Consider the following 15,572-nt stretch of genomic DNA (forward strand, 5'->3'; position numbering starts at 1 on the left):
GAACAGTGATCCCTGTTCTAAAATGTTATCAAAATACATAGACCACTGTTTAATACAGTAAAAAAAGTTTTCCTTTAAAGCAGAAACATTTCATAACTACAAAATCTTATTTTGAAATGTATTATGTGTAAGTAAACGTGTGTAATTTATTCCTGTCATGACAAAACAGACATTTTAAGCCATTAATCCAGTTTTTGGTATCACATGATCCATCAGAAATCCTTCTAGTATGCTGATTTGGTGCTTAAAACATTTCTTACTATCAGTGTTGAAGATAGATGTTCTGCATAATATTTTTAACACTTTATTTTTACAATAAGTAACTTTACAACTACATGTCAGCTAACTTTCTTTAGAGTATAATCTGATTATTATGTGCTAACTCTTTATTGTCATGATTTATCAACAGACATTCTACTGACTACAGTTAACCTTTCAAGAACATGTCAACTTATTCTAACCCTAACCCTACTAGTCTACTAATACTCTGCTAACATTCTAATAACAGTTAATTAAAATATAGGTGCAAAGCATTATTTATTGTCTACAGAATTTTCATTAGGGACCATCAAAATAAAGTAAAACCTATTTTTGTATACATTTTTGAGTCTTTGATAGATAGAAAGTTAAAAGAACACCATTGAAGTATAAATCCTTTGTAAAATGTCCTTACATCACTTTTGATTAATTCAGTGTGTCCTTGCTAAAGGAATAAAAATAAAATAAAATAAAAAAATAATGTGTGTGTGTGTGTGTGTGTGTGTGTGTGTGTGTGTGTGTGTGTGTGTGTGTGTATATATATATATATATATATATATAGTGTATATGTATATGTGTGTGACATTTAAAACAGATCTGTCTGTGAGGCTCAGTTAAAAAATGTAAAGCATTTTGAAATTACAATTGTGAATACAAAACTTCTAAACCATTAAGATGCTTTCAAACAAATATATATTAAAATATCACCCCAACTCTGATGTGTTGAGCAAGAAAGCTGATTTTTGCTTCAGTTCAGTTACCTGTATTAACCAGTGGTTCTTCAAAAATAGTTTCAGCGATCAGATCATACAACATTATGGAACTCATTTTCTAACCCCTGCTGTAATCGGATCACTGAATGTTAATACCAGGTGAAAACGGGGCATATATGTTCACATCTGCCCCTTTCGATGCACTATGTGTGTGAGTAGTTAAGAGATCACAGACCGTGTCCAGTAGAAGCTGGACTCACACCTGGAGGCCTGGATGATCTCAACGCCTTGATGGTTTGGCCTCCACTGAAGCTTGTAGGACTTTAGAGACTTTCCACCCCCACACTTGGACCCCCTCACTCCGAAAAAAGAGTCTCTGTGTTATAGCCCACCATGTGCTGTGAGGATTATCTCTTAGTCTAACTCATGATGGAAGCTTGCCATGCCATCTGCTCCGAGGATGATCAGACTCGGGGATTCACGCCAATGCCTGACCGGCAGTAAATTAAGGTAAAGTGTTTGTGATGAGGAAACCCAGAAACACGAATAACCGCACTCTGTATCACCCAGCATGATTTTAGCCACACCATTAGTGTGCACGATGGCTTTGCATACGTAGGTTGTACGTAAATGAAAGACCGGACCAGGATTGGAGTTACGGTTAATGATCCAATTACACAAGATAATGGTGCCTTGTTTAAGTGCTTGCTAGGTTGTAGGTAGAGATATTTAGTGGTCGTGCCTGCTGTTGATTGTGTTGCATCTCATCTAAACTGCCCAGAGTCAGCACACTTTTACTCGCATAGATGCCTTTAAAGCCCATTTTGCTATTTGCACACTGAACATTAATCTGTGCTTACCGCAAGGTCTTCGTTTTATGTTTTCTTGCTCAAGCTGATTGTGCCTGTGATGGGGGTTACAAAAACAACCACAACAACAAAAAGGTAATTCCATAATGTGAGATGTTTCATGTGAGCATTAGCAGTTTTGTTGGGACTTGCACACTGCTGTAAGGCTCTTCCCCACTGAATGTGCTGTTTAAGATGACGTCGAAATAAACCAAATATCCAAAGCAATGTAAAATATTACATCTCAGTTAACTGTTTACAGACAGCATGTGTGTTTTTGAGGGAAAATCACAGCTGAAATGTAAATACTGTATTGATTATTACTATAAATATAAAATATAAATAAATAAAATATTTTAAAAAATTATATTCAATAATTATATTACATTTCATAAGAGCTGTTAAATACCTTTTTTAAAATATTAAGTTATCTATATACAATTACTTATCATATTATTGAAACATATAATACATTTTAAAAAAATCAGAAGGGATCAATTCAGAGTTCTTGTCATAAGACTGAATCACACGATTATATGTAGATGAAAATATCAGCAGTGATGGGGAAAGTTACTAAAAAAGTAATTGTTTTACAAATATAAAAGACCTTTCACACCAAAAGTGAAATAAATATGCCTCAGGCAGAAGGAAATGTACATTTATGTCTGTACAGTAGAGGGGGCAGCTCAACCTAATTGCATGAAGAGACTGAGCAGTTCAACACTATTCAGCAATAACAAAAATGAAACACAGATGTGTCATTTATGCTTATTAGTATAGTTTAATTGGATCATTGAATGTCCATAAACAAAATGGTATTAAATGCATTAATTGTCTTAGTTAACATATTTAATTATTGCAGAGTTAGCATTTGATTAATTTTAAATAATACAGAATTTTTTATTTAATATAGAATATTTAATATAGATTTTTTTTTTTTTGCTTGTTTGTTTTTGGTGCAGGTGAGATGAACAAGTACATGTTCACATGGCACACACATCTCACTCCCGATTTTTCTCAACATGGCAACATGAGAGCTATTCAAAATCAAGGTAACTGGCATGGAAAAAGTAACTCAGACGTTTTCTTCTAGATTAAAAAGTACAGAGGCTGATATAGCCTCTAACACAAGCAATCTATAAGAATTTTTTCCCATCCAAAACGCATGTAAGCACCACCACAAAAAAAAAAAAAAAGATACTTCAAAAGTCTCTTTAACTGGGTCAAACTTCACTCAGGGATTCACACATCAAAGTTATTAATTGATTAACACACAGTATAGTTTGTAAAGGGCAAAAAAATCCCCACACAGTTGGAAAAGCGAATTAGCGAGAAGATTTCGAGAATACATTAATGTTCTATGTTCACACGCAAGGTGCAAACAACTGAATGTGACAACAAAAAAAAAACACCCTTCAGCTCGTTCAATGAAAATCTCTATATCCCCTGAGGGTAACGCAGCAAAGCTGACTACACCGACTATGTTTAGCACTGGTGGGACCTGCATTAATCCAGCAATTTAAAGGGGGAGGAGAGCCAATCTCTGGGAGGGAAGTAACGGCAGACGGGCAGCCTCTGACACCCACAGGCACCCAGTACCGAGAGCATCAGTCCTGAGCGCATATGAGCATTACAGCAGCCAGCCTCACTCTCTCACTCTCTCTCTCTCTCTCTCTCTCTCTCTCTCTCACTTCTCTGTCCCCTTGACACTGCAGGGGTGAATACTGAATTCAGCAAGCGCTTTGCTCTCCCCCACATTCTGTTTTCACAGAGCTCTGCACAATGCTCGGATGAGAGAGGGAGAGACAGTGTGTTAGAGAGAGAGAGGGCAAGTTAAAAAGAGCCAAAGAGGGAGCGAGAGGGCGAGCGCATTACAGAGAGTGATTGAGGAGAAGACCAGAAAGAGAGCGCGTGTGCGTGAGATCGAAGAGTTTATTGCAATAGCGACTGGAGGTCTGGATTACGCCGCTTTAATCCTCAGGAGACTTTGCGGGACGTTTTGAAAGGTATGAGCTAATTTTTCTACGAGCAACCTGTTTTAAAGTGACTACAAAGGGAATTTCATCCACATTAAATGCGAAAAACTGAATTGCTGATGGAGAGATTCTGCAGTTGTTGCGCGATCGTTATTCAGAGGTTGTTCCTCACATGAGTAATGTGAGTCAAGCACACCGGAATGAGACACATCTTGTAAAAAAAAAAAACAAGTGTAGACATGCGTAATGTGTGAGTGTGGTTTCGAGGTGTAAGTGAAGCATGTGATGGACAGTTTTGCGGCTGTTAAGCAGATGCTGGGGTCAGTTCTTTGTGATGCACTGGATAAGGGTAAAATATTTATCCAAAGTGAGTGCTTTAATGAATAAGAAATGAATAGTATTCAAGCGAATATGAGGGTTAATGTAAATATTTAGGGGGAGAGTTGAACAAAAAATGAATTCACTCACCGCTTGTCATTCCAAACCTGACTTTCTTTCTTCTGCGGAAGCAAAAAAAGAAGATATTTAGAAAAATGTTTCAGTGCTCATGTTTCAGGGTTCATGCAATCAAAACCCTTAAAAAATCTTGGAAGTCACACAGGTTTGGACTGACATGAGGAAGAGTACATGATTTTTTTTGGGGTGAACTATACCTTTAAGATTTCGCACAGATTGCGTATGGTTCAAAGATGTTCTTCATGAATTTTAACATCAGGCATTTTATCTTCACAGTGATGGAGATGGAAAGTGAATTCGGAATAAAAATTGGCAGACAAACTCGCATTTTACTGTCACACTGTCAGTACAGAACCTTGTTTCAGGTATCAAACAAAGAAGTTCACTATAAACAAATAATGACAATGCACAAGCCAGAGGACAGACCCCCTGAATAAACTAAGTCTGGCTGAAATCTTCAGTCATTTCTTGTAAACAATTAGAATGACAATGTCCTGACCGAGCATCAGTGTATATCTGACTTGCCTCATGCCACAGTATATAACAATGATGGATGATTCTATGTTTGAAAAGGTTCCCTATGACAGACTAGACTAGGTTTCATGCCTGCATATTCTTGCATGTTTGTGCAATTATCCCATTGTTTGCATATTAAACACAGTGTAATGCATACATTTGCATTTGACAAAGAAATCCATTCAATATTCATTCACTGCCAAATTAACACACAATAACATTTGTTCTCTATTTCCCAACGGCACAGCTTTCAACATCTCACCTCTGCTGATAATAGTCCGCGTGGAAAGCCATTGTTCGAGGTCTTAACATCAGCCATGTGTGTTCAGACCTTCAAACGCTAATACATCAGAGTCTAGGTTGTTCTCTTGGGCTTCATCTGGAAGGGCCAATAACTCTGTGAATATGAGATTAGACACAGTGTTTCATTGGATCTAAGACTCAGAGGACAACAGCACAATTAAACACATCTCTTTATTTACCACAGCCTACATTAATGTGGTAGCTAAATACAGACTAAGACAAAAGCTATGAGAATGCTGGTGGAAAAAAAAAGAAAAATATGCTTGTGTTTTTACATTTGTTTTTACTTTTTTATTTTATATTATGTAGTTTACAATTACCATTTAAAGAAAAAAAGAAATATAAATATTTATATATTTATTTATTTTAATTTTTACCAGCTGTAACACTCCTGTATTTCTGTATGTTGGTCAAAATTCGATATCGGCCATGAAACTCAAGGTATGATAAATCACTCTACTGTTCCAAACACAGAATAAGAAATCATCATGACATGGTACAAGGCGTATATGGAACAAATAGCTTTAAAAGGGCCATGAACTTCTGCTCTTCCAGCACCATGAGGGAGTTAATGCTCAAATCAACCTGAATCAGAACCAGGTTAACAGAACAAGTAATTTATTTAAAAACACACCCATACCGTGCTGTATGTGCCAGATATAGATCTGGTCAAACATAATAGTGATTTATTTAAGCACACAAGTAGTCAATGGTGTTTCCAAATTTGGTGATCAAATCGAACATCGTTGTCATCAAAGCAAAAGAGGAGAAAACCAAATTACTTAGACATCCAGAAATGCATATTAAAGGGATAGTTAACCCAAAAACAAACATCCTGTCATTAAAGACATCACTTTGAAACCAAGATATGAAGTTTATCAGCTTACCCCAAGGGCATCTAAGTTTTTTCTTCATTAGGTCCAATTTTGAGATTTTTAAGTCAAACTGTTGTAATCTCTCAGTCATGTAATAATCGGTACAGAGAACTTTCCCTATGAGAGAAAAAAAAAACATGCTCAGAGAAATCCAAATTAAACCATACCCCATCGTAGCGATACATTGATGGCCTAAGACACGAAATGGGCGGTTTGTGTGAGAAAACGAACAGTATTTCTATAGTTTTTTTACATCTTGAACACCACCATGTCCAAACGACCTGAGGGCGTGAGGGCGTGATCGTAATATTCATTGTAATATTACCACTGTTGTCACAAGGAATGTTAATGCCATTCTTACTATGTTTCTGATTGTGTTAGGATCCTTGATGTCTATGGGTCAAAGAGCTCTTGAAATTCATTAAAAATTACTTCATTTGTGTTCCAAAGATGAACAACGGTTTTACAGGTCTGGAACAACATGACAGTAGTGAGTAATTAATGAAAAAAATTTTGGGTTAGCTATCCCTCTTCAAAAATTCTTAAGAAATTGAATATAGTCTGTATGTACACTACATGTATTATAATTGTATAGTAGCCATATTTTTTGCAAATAGGTTTGAAGTGATTCACTTATGTAAATTATGCAAATTCCGTTTCAAGATTAAGATTCATAAAAACAAGATATAGAGAAGAAAGCGAAGAAAGGAAAACACTTTCATCAGTTGAAAAAAAAAAAAAAAAAAAAAAAAAAAAACAACAAACATACTGTATAGAATCACAGAAAAAAGAGGATCCAAAGACTGCAGCAGCTAGAAGCTCAGTTAAATAAAAATATTTGCAAGTGTGGGTGCTGAAAATCATTCAGCCTTGGGGAGGAAAGCATACACTGTTTTGGGCAGCACATGATATCACAGAGAAAAAAGTAAAGAGCAGTAAGAAGCATTTCTATGAGCCACAGTGAGATTTCTCAAATGTAACAGGTTTTCATATTTTATGCTGTGATGTTCACAAGAACTATTTTTATAAAAGGATGATCATTATGAATGGATGACAGGCACAATTAAGCAATTTGTGAGCGTTTAAATATCAGTGATGACTCACACTGGAGTGAGATGAACAGATGTTTGACCAAGACTCCAGTTTGTAATAAATCATACCTTATCAGCCCATTCGCTAATAAATCATGCTTATAAAATGTCATGTTTGACACACATAAAACTGTGTTATTATGTTTTATATATAAACCAGTCAAAACGCTTTGAATAATTAAACACTTTATGTTTTTAAATTATGTCTCTTATGCTGAAAAGTTGAACAATGCAGGAAGATGCAATTTATTTCCATTGTAGCTTGTAATTTCTCTTACCTGCACTGTCACATGATCATTCAGAAATCATTTTCGGAATTTTGAAAGGTGCGTGTTATAATTTCCACATATGTGAAACAGCAAGAACTTGTTAACAATAAAAAATGTTTCTTGAGCATCAAATCAGAGCATTAGAGTAACAGTGAAGATTGAAAATTCAGATTTGCCAGCACAGGAATCACTTTTCTCATCTCTAAGATGGGTAAATGTTAATGCATCCTAAACATGACAATCATTCATGCAAGAAAGAGAGCAGCAGAGCATAAGAGGGCGGGCATACATACAGTACTATTAGCAAAGGAACACAGAGTTCAGAAACCCATGTGCTCAAAAGTCACGAAATGCACAACTTACATTCACACCCACACATCTATTTTCAAAATGCCCTGAGACTCAAAAGACTTGGCCCTGTGAAGTGCACTTCTAGGTCTTGCTGGGCTAACCGTGTTGTTTCTGCCATGGCCTCTTGTTGAGCACAAATGAAAAAGGGATTTGAATGTTTTCTCTGAGGGACTACAGTTGGCCAAGGGCATACATGAGGCAACTTATCCAATTTCAGTGACAATGTTTGGGAAGAAGGATTGAATAAATCCACAAGATGATAAACAAAAGTGAAACAGCGCAGCCATCAGTTTCAATCTTAAAATGGAAACAAAACAGATCTTTATATTTTGACAGATTGTTATGTACTTTGACAAATATGGGTAAAGGCATGAGTGTACCTTTACACGAACACAAAACCGCAGTTGCCATATTTAATTGGATGGATTGGATATATTGTTCCGTTAACTTCTTATCTAATATTTACAACCCTCTCGCTCACTGAAAATTTGCAAAATTGTTGAAATAAAGTTGTTCGACATGTTCCTGGATCAACATCTTTGTTGACCCTTGTACAAAATTGTGATTGACCAATCAGATTTGAAGAATTGGTTTATAGTTTTTGTGAAGTTTTGGCTTAAAATCAGTTTTTGGTGCTTATACATCAGTGTCATTCATTTATAATTTGCTTTGATTTTAGGCATTACTCATGGGTAAAATTAGGTTTGAGATATGGTCGAGACTATTGTTTTTTTGGGGGTTTTTTTTGGATTAGAATGTTGACAGGGACACATAGAACTCAGCAAAATCAGGACGTGCCAGAGATTGCACTGCTGTTGCGTTTGAAAATATATTTATGCATAATTTAAATACATAATCGCATGAACTCACATTAAAAACAAAGATTTTGTCAAACGTAAATTTAATCACAACAGCCACTAATAGGCTTTAATTGAATCACAAAGTGTGAGGTGGGCTTAGCCTCCAGTAGCCAATCCATTGTGCAATGTGAACACAGAAGAAACTTAATACATAAATAAATAAAAATATTTTTGAGTGGTTGGCTGAGTGAACGAACGATGAACAAGTCTATTGATCATAACACTCATAACATTTAGTTGTCGCCATCTACCGGTGTATTATAACCTCCACAATAAGTCACTTACAGTGTTGTCATGTAGCAGACACTCATTTATTGCTTAAGACCAAATGTTAACACAGGATATCCTCTCTCTATACTGCTGTCTAATCCATGTGTCTAAACTTGATAGGCTTTCAGTTGGATGAGCTTTATGGAGCTAACATGATTGGTAATTGGAATCACTTTTAATCACAGGGGAACTCTCAACTTTGCATTGTTGAATGACGTTTTAAGATTTAATTATATGATTTCCTTCATTTGCATATCCTTCTCTGCTCTGAATAACCCAGGCACACTGCCGTCAGGCTTGTAAAACAGTAGAGAGAGCATATTTAAGAATATCATATCATATCATTTACCACTTTCAATGGTGATATATAAGTATGTGTTTTCTTCCTCTGAGACATCACTCGGTTGTACGTCTCTAGCGTGGTTGTGAGTCCTCAGCCTCTGCCTAACAGCCCTCTTTTTCTAACATGATATGACAGCGTAACTTCAGTGAATCTGCTGGGTGATGCATGCTAGAAAGTCGCATGTTTATTCAGCAACAGACCCAGAGAGTAAAGTTCACTTACATCACCTTAGATCACGTCAGCCTGAATACACCAGTTAATTCATTTACCACAGACTGGCAGTAAACTTTCATAGTCAACAAGCAAAAAAAAAAAAAAGAAAAGTGCAAAATAATGAGGGTATAGTTTTAATGTGTGATGACCTTTTGGCAGACACCGAAAGTGCCCTTTCTGGGTGCACTGCACTTGAGGTCTTTGAGCTTGTTAAGTGTTGAGACAATTGCTGAGGTTTCTCCATGGGGAATAATAATATTGCTGCAGAGACACAATGTCCTGCCAACCATAAGACATCTCGCTACTACGGCACACAAGAGGTCTCCAGGGATTCGTATTGCAATCATTTGCTCTGCTTGGTGGTCTGTCTGGCAATTGATGTTGCACAAGCTTATGCTGTTTGTTGTCCTTACCTCTTTATCTGCATGTATTTTTTGCATGTTGCAGCATAAAATCACTTCTAACTAAAACATATTTCATCTCCCATACCGTCAGATTTGTGCATGTTGAAGAAATATTAAACCAATATATTAACTTTGGGCACAGTATGTACTGTAACAGGTATGACATAAAGGTTGGAGAGGGCGGGAGGAAATAAGTCCTGTGAGAATATGAGAAAATATTGTTTTATCTCGTCCCTCCCTGTGCTCTGAAATCACTGCAGTGTGCTTCTTTTAAAAGTCATGTTTTTTGGGTTTTTTTTGACTGTGTCCTGCTGATCTGATCAGTTTAATTATTGTCTGATCTATATAAAGAAGAGTCTAATCAATTAATTTGTTGATTGAATAACTTATTTTATACATACAATGTAACAAGCCAATATTTAGCATATGTACACTTATCATAATGCCGAAGGATGATTCCCCATCTGTGTAATATTGCTTTTACACAACAGTTGAATAAACAAGAAGTTAATTTTGAGAAAATGAGATTCCAGACACAATATTGCCATAGCAGAACTAATCATTGCTCTGAGCAACGCAGCAGTGGCATTCCAAAAGAATCAATGTTTTGAATGATTCAGATGAGCAGATGATTCAATGACTCACTTATGTTACTATTAAGGAATTTTGGCCCTGAATGAAGAAAATAGCAGAATTATGTAAATGGTAGACCTAGCAGTAATAATATGTAAGCTTTTTCAAGTCACTTGTTTAATTTCTAAATAAATATTTTTTTTCTTTAAGTGAATGACTGAATGAGAAATTATGACAGAGACACCAAATGCAATAAAGCTAGGGACCAGTTAATGCATCCCTTAAAGACGCAAGACGCACAAAACCTCTTTTTTAAGTTTTAAATAGACCTGTAAAGTGAATTTTTATTTTCTATCTAATCGCATAATTTGCCTATTAATTCATCGAATGAATTAACGGTTAATTAATATGCACATCAATTTAAGATGAAGTTATTATTAACGATTACAAAAAATAGCCTTAGTGAAGAAATATTTAACTTTAACGTACACAAATAAAAATATATTGAAATATAAAATAGCGCCAGTAGGTTGTGGCAAATCCCTGTCTTAATAAGAGTTAGCAGGTCATTTATCGATTTGTTAAGATTGATTTGATTGATTCTTTCAGAAACTCAGCAGAATGGCTCACTGAATCATTGATTTGCTGTTCATTTAAAACACGGATTCATTAATGAAACGCCAATGTGTTTTGATCTGATTTATTTTTGTTGGCTACTGACAATGTGTCTAAAATGTAAGTATTCGCACCTCTATGTTAATTATTAGATAAAACCGTATACGCAGTGCTTATAGTGACACGTGCATTTGACTGACAGAACCGCGATTATATTTTAGAGTTTAAATCCTGGTCAACGGCATTAATTTAAAGAGGGTAGCCTGAACTTTATTATTTGGCTGACTCTACACATGCATTTTCATCTTTAAATGAGCGCTGTAGCGTATTCTTCAACCGCTCAGGTATATCACCCTGTTCAGGAGCTGCTAAAATTGCATTTTAAAACCAGTAAGGGCTAGAAATGCGTTTTAATATTTACAAGCAATGCGTAATGTATTACTGTAATTGCGTTACTTTTGAAATGCGTTACTCCCAACACTGCAACTAAATGACTAGTAAAGAGGTTAACTTGTCGCCGTCTGTTGGAATAATGGTGTTACCTGCAGAAAGAGTCAGTAAAGATCAGTGTTTAATTGTGGCTTCATAAGCTTTTGGTGGTGTATGAAAATGATATGAAAGTGCTGTATCATTTCCAATAGCCCCTACTACGGTATACAATATGTATATAATTTACTCAATGAGTACCCCAGTGATTTTTTTTTTTTTTTTAATTTTGTGTCACATGGGTTTCATGGAGCTTATTTCTGATTTATTTATTTATTATTTGTATCGTGTATTCAAATTAGATTAAGCGATTGATTTACTGAATCGAGCATATTCACCCAGGAACTTTAGAACCAGCCTTGACTCTCCTAACATGGGCTCATTAGTTACCTCCATTCATACATGTTATGTTAATTAACATAAAACATTTCCATCTGCTACACAATCAAAATTTCCAAGCCTTTGATATGCCACCATAATTCTCATAATACTTGGTACAACAGTGATGGATTGTCCTCTTGTAAGTAATTATACAGTTTCTCTCTATTTAGAGGGTGATTAAGAGGAAAGATGTCTGATTTGTGACCCTAAGCATCTGGACCGGCGTTTGCTTCTTGTGACATACCATCTGTGTTGCCAGGTCAAAAACAACCCTCCTATTCAAGAGGGACCACCTCGTTTTCAAGACTAATGCACTGAAAATGAGCACAGAATTGCACATCCACCACTTTCCTGGAGGTCTGCCAACAGTTGTTCAACTCTTGCCAAACTCCCTCGTTCTTCCAGTCTTTTCTGCATGCTTGTTTCTCAAACCTCCCAGTGCTAAATGTGCTAAACGAACTCGAGTGAGCCAATTTGCTCAGCATTTGTAAAGCCCTTCAAGTGAGATTACGTTATAGCTGAACAGACAAAGATTTACACTGTGAAGATGAAAACATAACAGACAGTGATGTTGTCTTATGCTTTCATTGCATGCCAACATGATACCCAGACACCTCTGCAAATCCTCATAATCTCATTGATTTAAAGTGCCGTTACTTCTTTTCTCCTGCAGGTGGTTCGCTAAAATTTCGAGCGCCCCAGGAATTCCATGGATGTTAGTTGTTCTATTCCGCCGAGGCTTTGTGGAGTTCTTCATTATTGGATTTATCGCTCCTTTGCCGTCACCATAAAAGTCACCTGTATCCATCTTTGCACCTAAAGGTTGTTCCAATGCTCATGGGGAACTGTTTGCTGCTGTTCCTCTGGTGCCTCTTAGACAAAAGCTTCGTTTCGCCCCTCCACTCTTCATCCCAGAGCAGGATGGGGAAGGAGCAGCACAGGAACATGATGGCACATAGGAAACACGGCATGATGGGAGTTCACAGAGTCAAGAGAGGATGGGTGTGGAACCAGTTCTTTGTTCTGGAGGAATACATGGGATCTGATCCGCAGTATGTTGGAAAGGTAAGGTGATATTGATTCTCAGAGCTGATGTTTTAGGGTCAAAGGTATTGAGTTTGGGAATAAAACTGTGGGGTGTTCAAAGGCTCGAACTAGAGCTTGTAGTTGTTCTTTCATCTTACTTTCTTTGTTCATGACAAGCTTTGAGTTGCTAACTAAATATTCTATGTACCCCATAACATGGTTCATGAGTTGAGCAACCAGATGTTGCAATGGAGACGTACAACGTACAACAAGATAAAATTTATTTATTTTTTGTTGCTGTTTTTGCGGTGCATTGGAAATGGTTGACAAATTTGCATATTCATACATACAATTTGTGCATTCAGACATATGCTAAATGTACAGACGCTGATTGCCGCAGATTTGCAAGAGCAGCGAATAATGCAAGACGCTCTCAGAAGGTAATTTATTCAAAGCAGCAGAGAAATTGATTAAAGTGTAGCGCCATAAAACATTTTCAGCATCTGCAAATTAGGACGTATATGCATTTTTATTAACTGCAAACTATTCATGTGATTTTAAAGCGGTTCACTTCATTAGTTTGGCTTCAGAATTCTAATTTTCCACCTACAGAACAAATTGACAATCTGACTGGATTTACCGTCATCAGTGGTCCACCAAAACTGTTACATGTCAAACATAAAAATGTGGATGTTATAATCTGAAAGCATTTAATTAGTATTCACAGCAAAGGGAGAAGGTTAAAAGGGCTCCATATTTTATCCCAGGCTGAAAATTCAATATCAAGGTCCTCTACAAAGGGAGGTCTGGATTGAGCACCTTCAGCTTAAATGGGATCAGGGCTAAATTGAATAGTCTGCAGTCAACGCCAGTGCAATCAGTGTGGCCTAACTGAGTCCTGTCTTTGCGAATGCACATTGGAAGACAGGAGCTTGTCACAGGTGTGTTCTCAAACACATGCCACTTCGACTTCTGTTGCTGTAACACACTCAACAACAACTCTTTTTCACTGAAGATCAGTCAAATGCCACTGTTGCCTGTAACCTCTGATTTATATAACCCTAAGAACAGCAGTAGCAAGAGCAAATAAAGCTTTAATTGCAAACAAACATGTTAGCCTGTCTCTATAAATAGAGTTTGTTGGCTATAACCCCCTTTAACTCAGGTCACTGGAAGAATATTGCTTACGGGCTACTTATGAATTGCATGGATGATGCTCATGCCAGCATTAAATGATCAGACTTCTATATAAAGAGTAATTATTAAGAGTTTTTGACAATGTATCATCACTATTCTTTTAGAATTTTCTTAACCATTTCTAATAATGTAGTGAAGAAGCTACTTTTTTAGCTTGTAGCTATTTCAGATAATAAATATTGCCCCTGTTCAATAGAATAATTTAAATATGGGCTTAAATATTTAGGCTTATACCTTGTCTGTGAATCTGGGAGTATATTGTTTAACAGATTATTTAATCGGCATAACTAAAAAATAAAGTTTAAAGTGTTAATTGTAAACCACCATGAAATTAAAAAAAGCATTAATACACAGCCTAAATTAGTTTTTATGGCTACCTCTGTATATACTGTAAATATTCAGTGAGTTCATACAGTAGTGGATTCAAACTGACTCAAATGGACATTCCTTGTTTTATTTTGTGTGTGTTAAAAGAATTTGCTCAAAAGAGATTTGTTTGTAAATTTCTGTATGTGTTCACTATAAAGAAACAGAAGTAGTCATGCATCAAACTACAGTGGTAATGTTGTATGTAAGAACAGTTTAAAAGCAAAGACCTGTGGATCTCATCACCTAGCGACACAGCTGCAAAGCGATGTGTGATATTTTAAATCTAGGTTGTTAATATTGCAGTTCATCTGGAATTCAATATGTTCAACCAGCTGTAGTTAATATAATTTACTTTACATTTACAGCCCCATTTATCTGTCGCAAAACAATACTTAAGCAGATCCATAAAGGTTCTAAAAGCAGCAGCAGCAGCAGCTTTTGACTAAATATTTTCTTTAAAAGGACAAAATGCTGTCTAACATACATCTGTGAATAAATATGCATTTAAATAATTCATTAACTCTAATTAATTAACTGTGTGAAGGAATCTCTTAAAATCGAAAGACTACAAGAAATCATATTTGATTATTGCCTTAGCTTATTTCACTGTAAAGCAAAATTAAAGCTGTTTCCAACTGTTAAATCAAAACTGCTGTGTTGCTGAAAAAATGTATATACATTAATAGTGCTGTTAATTTAGTTGCATTTTTAGCATATTATCAGCTCGCATTTACTGTGTTTTGTCTGACACATTGTACAGTTAAGATAGTGGGTCCCAGTGTATTTTCATTAGATCATAACACTTTAAACCTTGCAGTTGTGGCTTCACACCTGCCATATCTGTAATGATTAGTTGGGGAAGACTGATCAAAGGCGGCATCATGGGAAATTATAACACATTCCATCATGCAGTGTTTGAGCTGCCACCACAATTAAAGTGGCATCACACATGAAATGTTGCATAAAAGTTACATGACAGGAAAACTTTAATTGGAGAGAGCAGGAAAAAAACCTGATATGGGGAAAAAAAGTAGTTCTTCCATGTGATTTGTGCTTACAATGTGCACTGCATTTATAGGTTACTCTCAGTCCATTTATATCTTGTTTAAAAATTAACGGGTCAGGTTGAATACATGTCAATCTGACTATCCGTCAACTGCAACAATATTTGAAGTTTGA

General features: G+C 36.1%; 1 protein-coding gene across 1 annotated transcript in view; it reads left to right on the forward strand.

The window, feature by feature from the left end:
* Positions 1-3,524: 3,524 nt before the first annotated feature.
* Positions 3,525-15,572, forward strand: part of cdh12a (cadherin 12, type 2a (N-cadherin 2)) — a 38,984-nt gene continuing 26,936 nt past the window's right edge. The window contains exons 1-2 of the mRNA XM_043254324.1: positions 3,525-3,825; positions 12,475-12,866. Coding sequence (XP_043110259.1) covers positions 12,633-12,866 — 234 coding nt within the window. The 5' untranslated portion in view covers positions 3,525-3,825; positions 12,475-12,632. The remainder of the gene's footprint in view (positions 3,826-12,474; positions 12,867-15,572) is intronic.

This window comes from Puntigrus tetrazona, chromosome 2, assembly GCF_018831695.1.
Source record: "Puntigrus tetrazona isolate hp1 chromosome 2, ASM1883169v1, whole genome shotgun sequence".
Classification (NCBI taxonomy): domain Eukaryota; kingdom Metazoa; phylum Chordata; class Actinopteri; order Cypriniformes; family Cyprinidae; genus Puntigrus; species Puntigrus tetrazona.